The sequence below is a fragment of the Lampetra planeri genome, chromosome 1 (assembly GCF_965212315.1).
Source record: "Lampetra planeri chromosome 1, kcLamPlan1.2.h2, whole genome shotgun sequence".
NCBI lineage: Eukaryota > Metazoa > Chordata > Hyperoartia > Petromyzontiformes > Petromyzontidae > Lampetra > Lampetra planeri.
Window position 1 is genome coordinate 2,270,751 of NC_136107.1, and position 15,426 is coordinate 2,286,176.

A 15,426-nucleotide genomic window follows, 5' to 3' on the forward strand; every position below is an offset into this window, starting at 1 on the left:
TTATGAGTGAACGCAATGAGCAAACACGATGGCGTGCACACGACGCGTATGTTGTCGGCGTTTTCGTTCTTTCTATATTGTACTGTGAACCCGGGCGAGCCGACTTCGATTGCCGGCCACGGCTAATGTCAGCGGCGAGTGAAATCTGAGATGAGAAAGACGCAGACTCCACATAGACCTCCTGTAGACCAGGCGAGGTAGTCAACATCTCCTAGCCACCGTGATGATGATGATGAGAGAGAGAGACGCAGACTCCACATAGACCTCCTGTAGACCAGGCGAGGTAGTCAACATCTCCTAGCCACCGTGATGATGATGATGAGAGAGAGAGACGCAGACTCCACATAGACCTCCTGTATACCAGGCGAGGTAGTCAACATATCCTAGCCACCGTGATGATGATGATGAGAGAGAGACGCAGACTCCACATAGACCTCCTGTAGACCAGGCGAGGTAGTCAACATCTCCTAGCCACCGTGATGATGATGATGAGAGAGAGAGACGCAGACTCCACATAGACCTCCTGTAGACCAGGCGAGGTAGTCAACATCTCCTAGCCACCGTGATGATGATGATGAGAGAGAGAGACGCAGACTCCACATAGACCTCCTGTAGACCAGGCGAGGTAGTCAACATATCCTAGCCACTGTGATGATGATGATGAGAGAGACGCAGACTTCACATAAGCAGCAGCAGCAGCAGCAGGAGGCATCTTCAGGGTCGGGATGGAACCCACGACCTCCTGCATGACAGGGGAGACACTGAGAGTCTGGGTTCAATCCCTGGGCGTCTGGGTGTCTCTCTCTCTCAGTGGGGTTCACTCAGCCACTCCCGGGCACCGATCAAAAGTCGCCGTACACATGTAAAACTCTCCCGTGTGTGACCGTGGTCACTCAGCAACAGAACCATGGAACATCTGACGTCTCGATTCCCTATTCACAAATACGAAGGAGGCATCATCGCGAACGGTCCACTCCGCTACTCCTGATGCAAATATCTGGCTCAACCACCTGAATGTAAAATTAGAGCTGTTGCTCTACACCTACATCGGCCATATAATGATGATGATGAGGAGGAGGAAGAAAAAGAAAACTGATCAGCGTGGTGACACACGGTCAAAGACAAAGATCGCCCCGTATAGCATTATCAGACTGTAGGGGCAAGTGCTGTTAGCGAGCACCTATGAAGGCAAGAACGGCACACGGGGGGGGTGGGTTGCCAGCACCACGCCTTTGTCTGCCGGGTGGCGATGTTTACACACCGCACCAGGTCCTCGTTTGAGGCTGAGTCTACCTAGGGGTTGGCCCAGGACCGGTTAAAAAATTCGCCACCATTGTTGGTCGTGAGCGGGAATCGAGCTCGGGCCGCCGGGTTCCGTAGCGCAGCGCTGACCGCTACGACCACCACACCGGCGACCAACACAACGGTGCATTGACAAAGGGCTCTGAAGAGCTCTCGGCGTGACGCGTAGCTGAAACGCGCCTCCCTCCCCCCCTTACCCTCCCCGTGTCTCCACAGACCAAGTGTTTGGCTGCCCCCTGCAGTCGCTGTGCGCGCGCGAAGACTCCACCGTCCCCGCGTTCGTCAGGCTCTGCGTGCAAGAAGTGGATAAGAGAGGTGGTTAGGGAGGCTCGCCAAAGGGGCTCGGTGCTCTAAGGGAATACAAATCTGCACGGCACGATGCTGAGGGCCAAACCACACCCACGCTTGGTTTTATAAAGTAAAGAATTTGCGCTCGAACAAGCCATGTGCGGTGCTCATGTGAATTGGCGGTCGTGGGGCCAGATATTCAAAAGATAAGCCGGCAGTCTCTGCAGTAAGACAAACACTGCCGATTTGCTACAATGATAAACAATTTAATTGACCCGGGCGAATGGTGATGATGAATCATCATCATCATCACCGTCATCATTCCTTCAGGTTCTTTGAATCATTCTCTCTCTTCGAGAGTGAGTTAATACTATTATACTGGTAGGAACCTTCTGGTTACACCAGCCCACAGGGGATTATTGTGTCCGTTCGTCGTGCAGGGAGGGGCTGGGTGGGGAGGGAGGGGCTGGGTGGCCAGGGTGTGGCTTGTGCCCGCCCTCACAGTTGGGCATATTTACGGAATACACCACGCCGCCGTTGACCCTGGCCATGGACCGAGCAACCCAACGTTCCTACCAGCTCCCTCCGCAGGAATGTGTTTTATAATGGATGGACGAGTAGGTGGTGAGATTGTAACGCAACATTTTCTTGCTGTGCGCTGAATGCCCTGGCAAAGTGCCCCTGCAGCCAGGTTCGGGATAAAATACCGATCGGGGAAAGTGCTGGGTTTCGTTTCATAGGCACCTTTGGCCATACCGCTGGTAGCAGAAATGTGCAATGGGCTTGCTTGTACACACAGACAAACACAAAGAGCATAAACCTGCTCTAATTAACAAAGGGGGGGGGGTGTAATAGTAAAATGTTGCATTCGATAAAGTTTCTGCGATGCGTGGGCACTCTGTGATGGGGGGGGGGGCGGTGGTTCAAATGACTGAACTGTTCACAATTTTTTTGCTAAAACCCTTGACGTGTCGCTCGCAGGCCTGCAGGTCGATGGCATCTACAGACTGAGTGGGAATCTCGCCTCGGTGCACAAGCTGCGCTACGCAGTCGACCGAGGTGTGCGACGAATTTACTCTCAAAAACGATTTCTCCACCCTCCATCAGAATGTAGCGACGCCGTTTAAAAGAACCGACCTGTCAAACCGATGAGGATAGTCAGCGCACTAGGACAGGTTGATGATGATTATGACAACAACAACATCAGAGTGGCAGCACCAGACATGTGCTGCCACCGAGGCGACAGGGGCTCGTAAATAGTTTCACACGCAGGTTGGATTTATTACTTCGCTAGGATCGCGAGAGAGCTGTGGCAATGGCTTGGGGGGGGAGCCCTTCATCCAGCAAGCAGATCCACCGTGTGGAGGCTTTTACCTCGAGGGATGTAGAGTGAGGTCATTCAAGAGGTCATAGCGAGCAATGCGTGCGGTGTCTGTCTGTCTTCGTATGTTGAGAGGTAGTGTCGCGGTTAGCGCCGCTTCACTGCAGCGCGGAGACCAATGTTCAGTTCCCGCTCATGGCCAACACCAGTGACGATTATATGAACCGGTCCTAGGTCAACTCGGCCTCAAATGAGTACCTGGTGTGGTGTGCAGACATCAAAGGTGGTTGGGCGTGGTGCTCGCCACCCACCCACCCCCTCGTGTACTTTGCCGTCCTTCATAGGTGCTCGCTGACAGCACTTGCCCCAACAATCTGTTGAGGCTATACGGGCCATCTTTGCCTTCGTTCATTGTATGTTGAATTTCTTTCCCACCGTACGTAGCCGACCGTGCCACTCGGGAGGTGGTGCGGTGGCGTCGCGCCCCCGTCGCCCTCCTCCTCCTGCCAGGCACCACAACCGCCGTGCAGTCGACACCCCGGCGGATGACGTAATGGGGATACGCAGCGAGGCCGCCGATTACACTGGTCAACAAAAAAAAACATTTTTTTTCTGGCCTGGACTTTTGCAGCTGTTTTAGACTAATTTCACAGGGTGCTGATTCCAAATCTGATCTCAGATTTGCTCTATCACATCTCATTTTTATGCTATCGGCATACCCCATTTTCATTGATTTTACCCGAAATTAACTCCGTCACTTATGATTGCAAGTTGTTGCGAGTCAGTGACAGCTTTAGTGTTAAAATACGGTGCTGTATTTTTAGGATAGTGTGTTTATAATATCATTTCATGTAGATATCCACATTTATTTAATATTTTTCTTCTGCAGTTTTTATTGAAAATGCAATATTTTATATCTCAAAAAACCTGATGTGATAGACAAAAACTGATGCCAGATTTGGAATCAGCACCCCAAAATTACCTTAAAACCGTTGGAATACCTTATGCCAGATAAAGTGTGTTGACCAGTGTAATCAATGATCGTTGTTTATAATAATCGTTTAAATCGATTGCGTTGTCACGCAGCAGCGCTCAATCTGGATGGGAGTTAGCAAGGGGGGGCCGCCCGGCAGCGGCGGTCACGCGAGCCGTCTCCCGTGAGACGCGGGGGAGCAACTAGACGTATCGAGGCTTTACAAGCGGGAGTCGCAACGAGCGCTGGGACGTGGGGGACAGCCCTCGGCGTCGAACATAAACGACGGACCCGATCGGACTCCATCGGACCCGATCGGACCCAATTGGACTCGATCAGACTCCAATCGGGCCCCATCGCGTTAATGCCGTGGGGAGAGCGTCGGCCATGCGCCTGCAAGCCCAGCGGCCTTTGCAGGTGGGGCCGGTGGAAGGTGCAGAGCAAATAATGTGGCCTCTAGGAGGAGGCAGTAGAAGCAAGTGGGATGACCGTCCTGTCCGTAAACCTTGACGGGGGTGACGCCTGCTCGTCAGCTGCGACCGCTTCGTCGCTTGACCGTGTTGACCGTGAGAAAGCTTTAGGATGCCTGTGAGCGGCGGTGCCGGTGGTTAGCGCACTGCACTTCGAACCCCGGTGACCCGAGTTAAACCGTCGCGCGTGTGTTTTACTTTTCTTTCGTTCGGACGTTGACCGGCTGTTGAAAGTTTTCCATGCGGTATTCACTCGCGACGACGACCCTCTGTCTCGACGAACCCTGCTCTATGAACCCGCGTCCAACGCCACCCGACCAGAGGATAAGCTGGACCTCGGCACGGACAGCACATGGGTGGACATTCACGTGGTGTCAGGAGCCCTCAAGTTGTTTTTCCGAGAGCTGCCGGAGTCGCTCATCCCGCAGAAGAACTTTGGGGATTTCGTGAAGGCCCTCGGTGAGTCTGCAAGCGCAACGCACTTTCATGAGGTCGTGCTCGTTACACGCAAAGTGTTTGGCACAAATGAGCCACAATAGCTTGCTGATCTCGTCAAGGCGCATGAAGCAATCATTATTGCTAACTCCAGCAGCAGCGCCTTTTGGCGGAGCATCGAACAAAGACGGTGGTCATTGTGGTGCACACTTTCAGGTGCGCTTCTACGGCCGTCTGGAACACACTTCCTTCCGATATTAAAAACATTGAAAACTCATATTCTATGGGTCTTTCGGGAAAGCCACGTAGATAGAAAAATAATATAAAATATCGTCTTCATCACAAGCAATCGTCACCTGAAGACGATTGCTTGTGTTGCGATCGAAACGTCGTGATATTTTTTTTATTATTTTTCTATCTACGTGGCTTTACCGAAAGACCCATAGAATATGTATTTCTGCAGTCAGAAGGACTTTAAGTGAAGATTGAAAACTCATTTATTTAGAATTGCGTTTTTGTGTTTAGTTTGTTGTTGTTCCCTGCACCTCCCTTTAGCACGGTTGGCTACGTACGGTGAGAAAGAAGTTCAACACCCATACGTAGACACAAGTTAGTTCAACCACCATGGTCAGTGTGTTGGCGCAGATGAACCTCGAGGGAATCGTTGTAGTCGTTGTGAAATATTTGGGATGAAGTGCTCTCAAAAGTCCTGGTCTCATCAGATCTCAGGTGAAGCCTGGATGTTGCTTGGGTGGGTGACCGCCACGCATGCCAGGTTGCGATAGGCTGCCGTGGGGCCGTGCAGCACAAATTCATTCTTGAACTGTACTTCTACGCCCCCAACGTCTATGCCCGCCGTGTTCATCAACAACAACAACCTCGATCCGACCAGCGTGGCGAAGTTTCGGTCAAAAAACTCTCGTGATGACCCAGACGGCACGGCACGTGGAGGCCGTCTTCCAGCAGTGGATTGACAAAAGTGCTTCTTGAAAAGTCGAATGTGGCCCAGCTTCAAATGACCATTGGAATTGCACGTGCACATATCGGAGGCCCTGAGCTCACGGAGACGAGTCGTGTTCCTGCTGTGGGTGGAATCCTCTCCATTGGGCAACTGTGCCGCAGTGGCGAGATGTTAACTACCTCGCCTGGTATGCAGGAGGTCGTGGGTTTGATCCCAAGCCTGACGCCTGCTGCTGTATATTTGGAGCTTGCGTGTCACTCCCTCTCCGTGTTTGCGTGGATTTTTATTCCGGTCCTCCGATTTCTCCCTCGACATTTAGAATCAACATCACGTGTTTAGAGTATTTGGTTGCTATACATTTCCAACTGATAAGCCACTTAGTTAACCTATCATTTGTGGCCAGGTGGCTTCTGAAAAAGAGCTGTATATCTAAGTGGGCCTTACCTGGTAAAATAAAAAAAAAACTGTTTAGTTTCATATTTTAGTTGTGTTGTGTACTTCCTCCAGATTAATTGACCCCAGTAAATCCCCGATCACAATTTGACCACATGCTCCTTACACTGAGATAATAAAATTTGACTTCGACTCATAGGAATGAATAACTGTCAAGCAAGGACAGATGCCATTGGAGGGCTGATCAACTCCCTCGCTGGACCACATCTGGAGACCATGAAGTTCCTCTTTGGGCACCTTAAACGGTAAGGGGCGCAACGTATCAAGTGTTAAGGTGCTATGAAGTCAAGGGCAGACTTTGCACGATGCCTCGGATCAACAACAGTTGTCGATGGTGGTCTCTGTGTGTCTGCATAGGTCACTGTTTTTTTTGTGTCCCCTGTTTGTTAAGTTTAGGCATTCGCTCACACACATTCTCAGTGCGCCCTTAACAGCATTGCACCGTGGTTAGATGATCACCCACGCTTCCTAAGGCAAGGCCAGGGCCGTGGTGGAGTGTTTGCGTTTGCAAACGCTCAAAATGCGAGCATGCGCGCACGTCTGCGTGTCAATACAGCTTGTGCACTTTGGGAAGCAGCGGCTTGCCGAAGTCTCAAGACATATGGGTCGGTTTCAAGCCACACTGCGCAGCAGATGTTGGCATCTGTTGTGTAAATAGATTTCTTTAGGTCAACTCAAAAGCGTGGCGTTCTGGCTTAATCAGCTACTCCTAACCAGCCTTGCAGGAGGTGTCTATTCTCGTGATCTCGAATTTTTAGATGCCGCGCAGGACTGGAAATGCATTGCAGATACTAGGACAAAATAAACCACGTGCTTACTCATCGTTCTCTGTTGCCAACCGCCCAAACACATAACTGTCAACCCATACGGTTTACCCCGTATTCTTGTACAGGGAAATTGAGTTTTCAGGTCCATACGGCATACAGCCGTTTCAATACGGGCTTTGTAGGATGAACGTTGACATTTATAAGGGCACCACGGAGTGACCAATAAGGTCTGAAGTGGTCTGTAATAACGTAGGCACTGATAAGGGGTTGACAGGTATGCAAACTTTAAATTTCTATTTAAAGCTTTCGTGACTGCAGGGATTCATCTTCTTGGTTCTTTTGGTAAAGTCACGTAGAAGGAAAATAATAAAATAATAAAAATAAAACATAATAAAATAATTCTCACGCCACAACGCTGCTTGCGTTGTGGCTGAAACGTCGTGCGAATTATTTTATTATGTTTTATTTTTATTATTTTATTATTTTCCTTCTACGTGACTTTACCGAAAGAACCAAGAAGATATGCAAACACCTGGAATTCCATTGCGTCAAAATTGTATGCGACGACTCGTCCATGTAAATCACGATACGATGCTAAGCTGTTCATTATGTATGGTAACTTTACTTGCAGCAGCATTTGACAAATCTCATTCGCATGTTTGCATACTTGCGCAAAAATCAGCATGCAATTATCGTTGTTTCTGTAACTTATTTTTACTTTGAATGGGTTTTTTTACAATTTGTCCGAGCCAACTTTTGTTACAGGAATTTTTTTAAATTAATTTCATACTGATCTACGATTGTGCACTCTCTTCCATTGCTTCTGTAACGCGATTGTTCTGGCTTCTGATTTCCATTTTCGAGATATTTCTCCGATTTCTCTTTGTTTCTTTGTTCGTCTGCGTTTTTATGTTCACTGTGTTTGTCATTTTGGCCACTAAGTGTCGCTGTTGAAAAGGGGACTCATCCTGGCCCTCTTAAGTTCTCACCTGATTAAACAAATTGATGTTCGGGCTAACTGTCAGGTTGCTCATCCTCTTGTGTGCACCGCGCTACGAACCTGGCCACACGAGTTTGATTCTCGCTCATGACCAATACATAGTGGCGAATGTACGAACCGGTCCTGGGCCTACCACTCGGTCGAACTCGGCAATAAACCAGCACCTCGGTGCTGCTTGCTAACATCACCACAGGGGAGAGACAAAGGCGGCCGGGCGTGGTTGCTTGCCCCACCCCACCCGTGCCGGCCTTCATAGGTGCTCGCTGACAGCAACCTGCTCCGAGGCTCTATCGAGGCCATACGTGAGACCACCTCTGCCTTTGCCTTGTCTTTGCAGAGTGGCGAAGCACCGGGATGCGAATCGGATGTCGGTGGAGAATCTGGCGATCGTCTTCGGGCCAACGTTGCTCCGCTCAGAGCTGAACAGTCCCCAGTCGGCGATGAACGACATGCCCCACCAAGCCCAGGTGCTGGAGTTCATCCTCGGGCAGTTCAGCACTTTATTCCCAGAATAAATTTTTTTTTAAGCAGTCATGCCCCCGGTTTGTGGAGTGGGGGGAGGGGGGGTGTGTGGAGCGTTCCTGAAAGTTGCCACGACGACGACGACGAATCCCACGACGGAGTAACTCGACAACGCGATGCACGGGGTAGGCGGAGGCGCGGGCCGAGGCGACGGACGCGAGAAGCGACGGGCGACGATGCTGTCGGCGGCGTTAACTGAAGTGACGACGTCGAGTATTTGCGAAACGACGTACAAAGGGTGGGGGGGGGGGGCATGGGGGGGGGGGCAACAAGACGCTAACCCTTGATATTACTGTACAACGAGCCAACGATGTGAGGTCACAGAACCGCTTTTCTACGCCCCCCCCCCATCCCCCCCCAAAAAAATATAAAAGAGGAGAGACATCAGCAACGCGCGTGCGGATTCGCGCCTCTCAAGCGACAGCGGCCGTTGACCAACGTGGAGCAGAAAATGAAAACCGAGTGGCAGGTGTCAGCCCGGTTCATCCACGGTTCATTCCCGGTTCATCCACAGTGCCCACCGTGGATGAAGCCGTCGCTCGCGCCTGCCCGCCAGAGCTGGCCACGGTCCGTAGATTGTCGACTCAAACGTTGCAGTCGCCTATTCGTTTTGCGGTCGATTTACTGGGGGTGGGGGGGGGCTTTTAAGGATGGGGTCCGCCCCGAACCACCCCCCGAAGGTGGGACTCCCACCCCCCCCCACCCCTACAAGCCACGGGCCAGTGTGGCGCGACTGATGATGGCGATGCCAATGATGCCACCAAGCTTCGCCCATCGCCTCCCCGTCCAGCGGCACGAGCGGGAACAGAAGCGAGACACGTCAACTGTTGTCGCGTTCGCCGATTGGCGGAGCGATCGATCCGAGAGCAGTAATAATTGTCGGTAGAGCAGTCGGGATAATTTAATGCCTGGAGAGCCCAGCTATTGCACAACCGCTCCCACCCGCGAATCAGGAGCTTTAGGAGATTTCTACGAACCTATCGATGACCTGTACAGAGACTCCGTTGCTCAAGTGAAGCGCAACTACCTTGCTGATCTGGTCAAGGAGCATAAACCACCATCACGGGAACTCCGCTCGCCCTCTCAGGCGGTCCACCGCATCGCGCGGCGCTTTCAGGCGCGGCCGTCTGGAACGCTCTTCCTTCCGATACTAGGTAGCCATTGGAGCAACGCACGTTTCAATCATCGAGGTTGAAAACTAATTTCTTTTAAACTGATTTTATGTTGGGTGACCTTCCCCCCTCTTTCACCATCGATGAGCAAGGCTGGCTAAGTAGTTTAACATTCATACGTGCACTCTTTTTGTTGCTTTTACCCCCTTTACGCCAATATACCGGCGTAATCGATCTGATAAACTCCGGTCATTAGCGTGTGCGTGTTGTCGCACACGCGACAGACAATATACACATACGCCATGTAGATACGAGAAGTATCGCGTGGCTGACGCGATTAGGGGTGTAGGACCAGGCAAACTCTGCATCACGGGCTTGTTAATTTGATTATCTTAGGGGCCGTCCATAAATGACGTCACGCACCTGGAGGGGGGGGCGGTCAGACATTTGTGACGATGTGTGACGAGGTGGGGGGGGGTTGAGAAATGTGACGTTACATCAAAATGCGTAACTTTAAATAAAAATAGACAACACGTTCTACTTAATTAAGTAGACTTTTAAATAAATGTTTTCTCCTACAACTTTTCTCCTACAAAAGAGTGCAGCGGGCACATTAAATACGCACTACAATGACAATCTCATTGGGACCGCGAATGCAGCAGAGACGTCGTTAGCGCAGCAGGTGGCAGCAACGCCTCTCTGTCTGCCTATTGCCGAGACTTCAACAACCCGAGTGTGACCCCCCCCCCATCCCACTCCCACGATGGCTCGTGACATTGTGAACTCAGCAATCGGTGACCCCCCCCCCATCCCCTAGAAAACTACTGCCCCCCCCCCCGTGGCCTCCACAGCGGTTTGAAGGCGTTCGAGCAGCAGGGGAGGGGGGCGGTTAGAAAAGCAAAGCCGACGGACCGATTTTATTTTTAGGGAACCCCAATCTAGAGGAATGCGGGCCGCTTGACTCACGGTGTCGCGTTCCGTTGGTGGATGTGCAAAGTGCTCCGCGCCCGCTGTGTGTGGTGGGGACGTGTTTAGAGTGAAGTTTATCGCGTGGACACTTGGGTGGTGGGGTTAGGGGATGGGGGGAATTGTTTTATAACACTGGTCAACACACTTTTTCTGGCATGAGGTATTCCAACGGTTTTAAGGTAATTTTGTGGTTCTGATTCCAAATCTGGCATCAGTTTTTGTCTATCACATCAGGTGTTTGAGATATAAAATATTGCATTTTCAATAAAAACTGCAGAAGAAAAACCTTAAATAAATGTGGATATCTACATAAAATGATATTATAAACACACTATCCTAAAAATACAGCACCATATTTTAACATTAAAGCAGTCACTGACTCGCAACAACTTGCAATCATAAGTGACAGAGTTAATTTAGGGTAAAATCAATGAAAATGGGGTATGCCGATAGCATAAAAAAATAACCCGTAAAAACAAAGTTTTTCACTATAAATCCTTTATATGCGTGGCGGCTAGAGTCCTCTCGTCCTCTGGCTTGAGATGGCTGCCAACTATGGGTCAGATGATTGCCTGCCGCCATGAAGCAATTGGTAATTAAATATAATTTTTTTTTTCCTAAAAAGTGTAAAATTTTGGGAAAAAATTTTCCCCAAAATAAATTGGCACGCACAACGAGTCTGTGTGCAAAATGTAAACTCGATTGGATCACAGGAAGTGGGTTAAAAAACGACCGAAAGATGTGCACGGTCGTAAGCGCGCAAGCAAGCAAGCAAGTGAACTTAATATAAAGGATTTAAAAATGAGATGTGATAGAGCAAATCTGAGATCAGATTTGGAATCAGCACCCTGTGAAATTAGTCTAAAACAGCTGCAAAAGTCCAGGACAGAAATTTTTTTTTTATGTTGACCAGTGTCATTGTACAGCGAGCGCGACGCGTCTGCGCTACTCTCGAAACCGTGATTCGTTTTGTCTTATTTGTTGCCGAGTGGGAAATCCGACGTGCGGGCGTGCGTAACTAAGGAAAGTTCCACGCTTTCGAAAAATAATTAAACGCACTGGCGGTTGCGGATGCAGTCGGCGCGCGTGTCAGATAGCGTCCGTGAACGTGTGAATGTTGAATGTAAATAACGGAACGTGAATGCCGCTATATCAGCAAAAAAAAATAATATATAAAAAAAACGTGACATGTTTAGTATTAGATCATCTTTAGAAATTATATTGCTGATATGACATTCGACACGATGTCTGCTCATGAGTCCCAAAGAAAGCCGAAACAAGTCTGCAGTTTGCTTGGACAAAGGCTGCTTAATGCGTTGATTTGATGGATCAACTGTTCCTTTTCTTTGTATATATATGTGGAAACAACAGGATGGAGTTCTGCTTATGTGTTTATTTTTTTACCCATGATGCCCACACAGCAGCGCAGTTTGTGTCTGCCGCCGTGACAAATTCGTCATTCTTGATCTTTGCTACAGTGCGTTTGGCTCGTGTTGTGTGAGCTGTTCTTCGCCGGGTTTTTTGCGACTGTGTCTGTCTGCTCACAGCCCATACCGGGCCGCAATGTTTTACGGCAGTGTCGCCATGACTTGTTTGCTCGAAATTGACTGTTACTTGCAATTAATTAAAGCACCGTGCTCTCACTTGTGTGTATGTGCGGTGGTGTCTACCGGTTCTTAAAAAAAAACATTTTAACTAAAACGCCTATCAATAATGAAGTCATAATTGACAGCCGATTATCAATTCACTGCTGGAAGTTGCTTAACCATACTTGACCGCGATGATCGGTATAGGGTTGGTGAAGGAGTGACCGCAAGTCTGATTTGGATACCCAGTCTTCTCTGATATTAGCCATGGCCAGAAATCCAACCCGCTTTCATAGTGTAGTGCGCTAACCACGACGCTCTTCCATAATATATACACATATTCTTGTTTTTTTCGGTAAAGTCACGTAGAAGGAAAAAAATAAAATAATATATATTTTTTATTGATTTAAAGCTTTCGTGACTGCAGGGATTCATAATCTTGGTTCTTTCGGTAAAGTCACGTAGAAGGGAAATAATAAAATAATATAATACAATAATATATTTTTTTATTTCCCTTCTACGTGACTTTACCGAAAGAACCAAGATTATGAATCCCTGCAGTCACGAAAGCTTTTAATCAAAATATATACACAGTTAAAAGGAGGAACGGGATTCTTCACTGCAGTATAAATGATATGCACGTGTATAATTACACTTAAAGAGTATAACAGCATGTTTCCGCAGCAGCGTAGAGAAGCTCCCAACTTAAAATTCCATGTCAGGGTAGGTGATGAAATGTCACGCTGTGAGTGCATCGCACCTACTCAAGCCCCGCGTTTAAGGCAAATGAGTTGAACCCAGACTGCGCTCACGTACAGCGTACACACAGACACCTCGTGCCCGGTGTCTCCTCTGTGCCGTTAATAAAACATGATTGGTGTATACATGGCATGTGCAAACTTTAAATGCCCTCTATGTTTTTGCAGGTTACGTTAACGAGAGGCATCAACTGGATCTTTTGATATTTTCTGGGGCAAAAACAAACAAAAAAAATCCAAAGCTAAACTCTGCTCGCCAAGGATGGGCAATGGCAGCCTTGCCAAGTTTGTTTTTGTGTTTTCCCCTCTGGAATATTGCTGCCCCGATGCCGGCCGTCTTCGCGAAGAAGAATGTTATTGCTTCTAGCCCTAATTTTCTCACCAGAGGCAACGTAGACGTGCTAATTGTGGGGGGGGGGGGGGTGCTAATGAGCGTTAATGAGAAAGGGGAGGTCAGCATATGGGCTGGGTTTATGTAGCCAGAAGAAAATCAATTACAGGCGGATGCTAAGGCTGTTGCATACACAAACACCGTCATGAACGCGCACAACAAATGACCTCTTGTGCTTTAACATTAAACATTTATGCGCAGGCAGAGGTCGCATCTGCAAAAAAAAAGACCCTTTCAACAAAGAAAGAAAAACTATCACAGATATCATCATTGATGCTGGATGCCATCAGAATATTTATACCGGAGGAATCCGATGAGCTATAAAGCTCTTTTTCACAGATGTCCAGTAGTTTCAGTTGACCAGTCGTGGATGTGGTCCTGGTACAATATGATGGGATATCCTATCATACCAGAATGGGGGGAGAACTCCACGTACATGTGTTGTCTTGAGCGGTGTGTTATTAGACAACTGATCGGGACGTGCAATGCCCCAGCAAGATTTGCAGATGTACCATGACAGGTGCCTTTAAACAGAAGACAATTCTGGGAAAACATGGGACAGGTGGCAACCCCTATCGGTTACCCGTCACCTGCATGGGAGAGCGGCGGGGGGGGGGGTCACAAGTTTAAATGTAGCCAGAGAGAGAGAAAAAAAAAGCAATCCATTAACAACCCATCCACCCGTAGAAGCCTCTTGAGGCTCATCGCTAAGTTTGACATTCTTAGCACGGTCACGTGTGGCTATTAATCCACGTGGACGGTGAGCCATCGCGCCTTGTGATGCAGACACGTGACGTGGAGGCGAGGGGATATGTTGTGTCGCGCGAACGTGCCGAGTGGTGGTCCTGCTGCTGCTGCTGCTGCTCCGGCAAGCTGGGAGCGACCAGGTTCAGCCACCGTCACCAGTGATTCGACGATCAAAAGAGTGAGATGCTCTAATTGTGCCTAATTGGCACAGCCTGGGAATTTTGTTAAAATAAATGTTTTAAAAAAAGGTGTCAATTAAGCTTTCCTGCGTTCACCGATAGCCAATTAAGGATGTGTAACACAAGTGTGTGTGTGTGTGTGACACAACGCTGGATATGAATCAAGGCGCCCGACAAACCGGTGGTCTCCCCGAAGGTCACTTATCACAGCAATCATTTCCTTATTCAGCATCCCACATTAAACAAATGTGTCTATTCTAGCTGGGGATTTCTGTAGGTGAATGCCTTGAGACTCGGGCATCTGTTGAAGTCTGTGGCGGTTAAACAGAAATGGCATTTTCTCCCGTCACTCCGACTCGAATCTGGCCCGAACAGCGTATGTCATTAGAAAACACGTGTCTCCTGCCAGTTTCGCATTGGACCGAGCTGTCGAGCCATCCCACGCAAGACAATGGGCCAGAGCTCCCGGGACTAGAAGGCCGTTAATTTCCTGCTGCCGAGATTAACACCCTCATTAGCATTATAATAATTAGTGCCTTTGTGACGCTGCTATTCCCGCCAGCGACGGGAACAAGGCTTTCAGCGGCTCGTGAAATGTCAAACAAGAAGCTGACATGGTCCCCGTGGCAAGATACGATGGTTGCAAGACCGGAGCGCAGACTACAATTTTTTTTTTTCAGCAAGAAGCAGCGGGAACGGTCTTTGGAAGAAAGGCGTTTCGTACGATTAATCTCAACACCTCGATGGACACGGAGGTACCCTCGACAAGAATAAACAACACCGACACACAAAACGCGGTTTGCCGCTATCGTAAAAAAAAAATGAACATTTTATTTTTAAACAGCGTCCGTTTCAATCCATTCCCTGCGAGGTGACACCATCCAGCGCCCTCCTCCCTCCCTCCCTGCCCTCCTGTGCCTGAATTCGCAATGAACGCGCGGCTCACGGCACCTGAGTGACAGGCTGTGCTTAAGCGGCAGGAAATGACAATTGTCATGCTGATTGCCGAGCCATTCTTTGACTCATCCGGCACGGCCCGCGTGAACCAGAGGGAGAGGGGAAATTAACATTTTGGATCGGCGCATGGAGCACGGGGGTCTTCTACAAATGAGTGAGTAGACACGAGAGGTGTGTGTGTGTGTGTGGGCACGGGGAGGAGTGAGGAAGGTGGAAAGCTCGGCCCGGCTCTCTG

The 15,426-nt window shown here is 49.1% G+C and overlaps 1 protein-coding gene across 3 annotated transcripts in view; it reads left to right on the forward strand.

The window, feature by feature from the left end:
* The window catches only part of LOC144726426 (rho GTPase-activating protein 15-like), a 30,886-nt gene extending 18,670 nt beyond the window's left edge, over window positions 1–12,216 (forward strand). For all 3 annotated transcript variants that reach the window (XM_078605340.1, XM_078605179.1, XM_078605267.1), the window contains exons 10-14: window positions 1,519–1,617; window positions 2,572–2,649; window positions 4,676–4,813; window positions 6,343–6,448; window positions 8,308–12,216. In XM_078605340.1, coding sequence (XP_078461466.1) covers window positions 1,519–1,617; window positions 2,572–2,649; window positions 4,676–4,813; window positions 6,343–6,448; window positions 8,308–8,485 — 599 coding nt within the window. In that variant the 3' untranslated portion in view covers window positions 8,486–12,216. The remainder of the gene's footprint in view (window positions 1–1,518; window positions 1,618–2,571; window positions 2,650–4,675; window positions 4,814–6,342; window positions 6,449–8,307) is intronic.
* The last annotated feature ends 3,210 nt before the right edge of the window (window positions 12,217–15,426 follow it).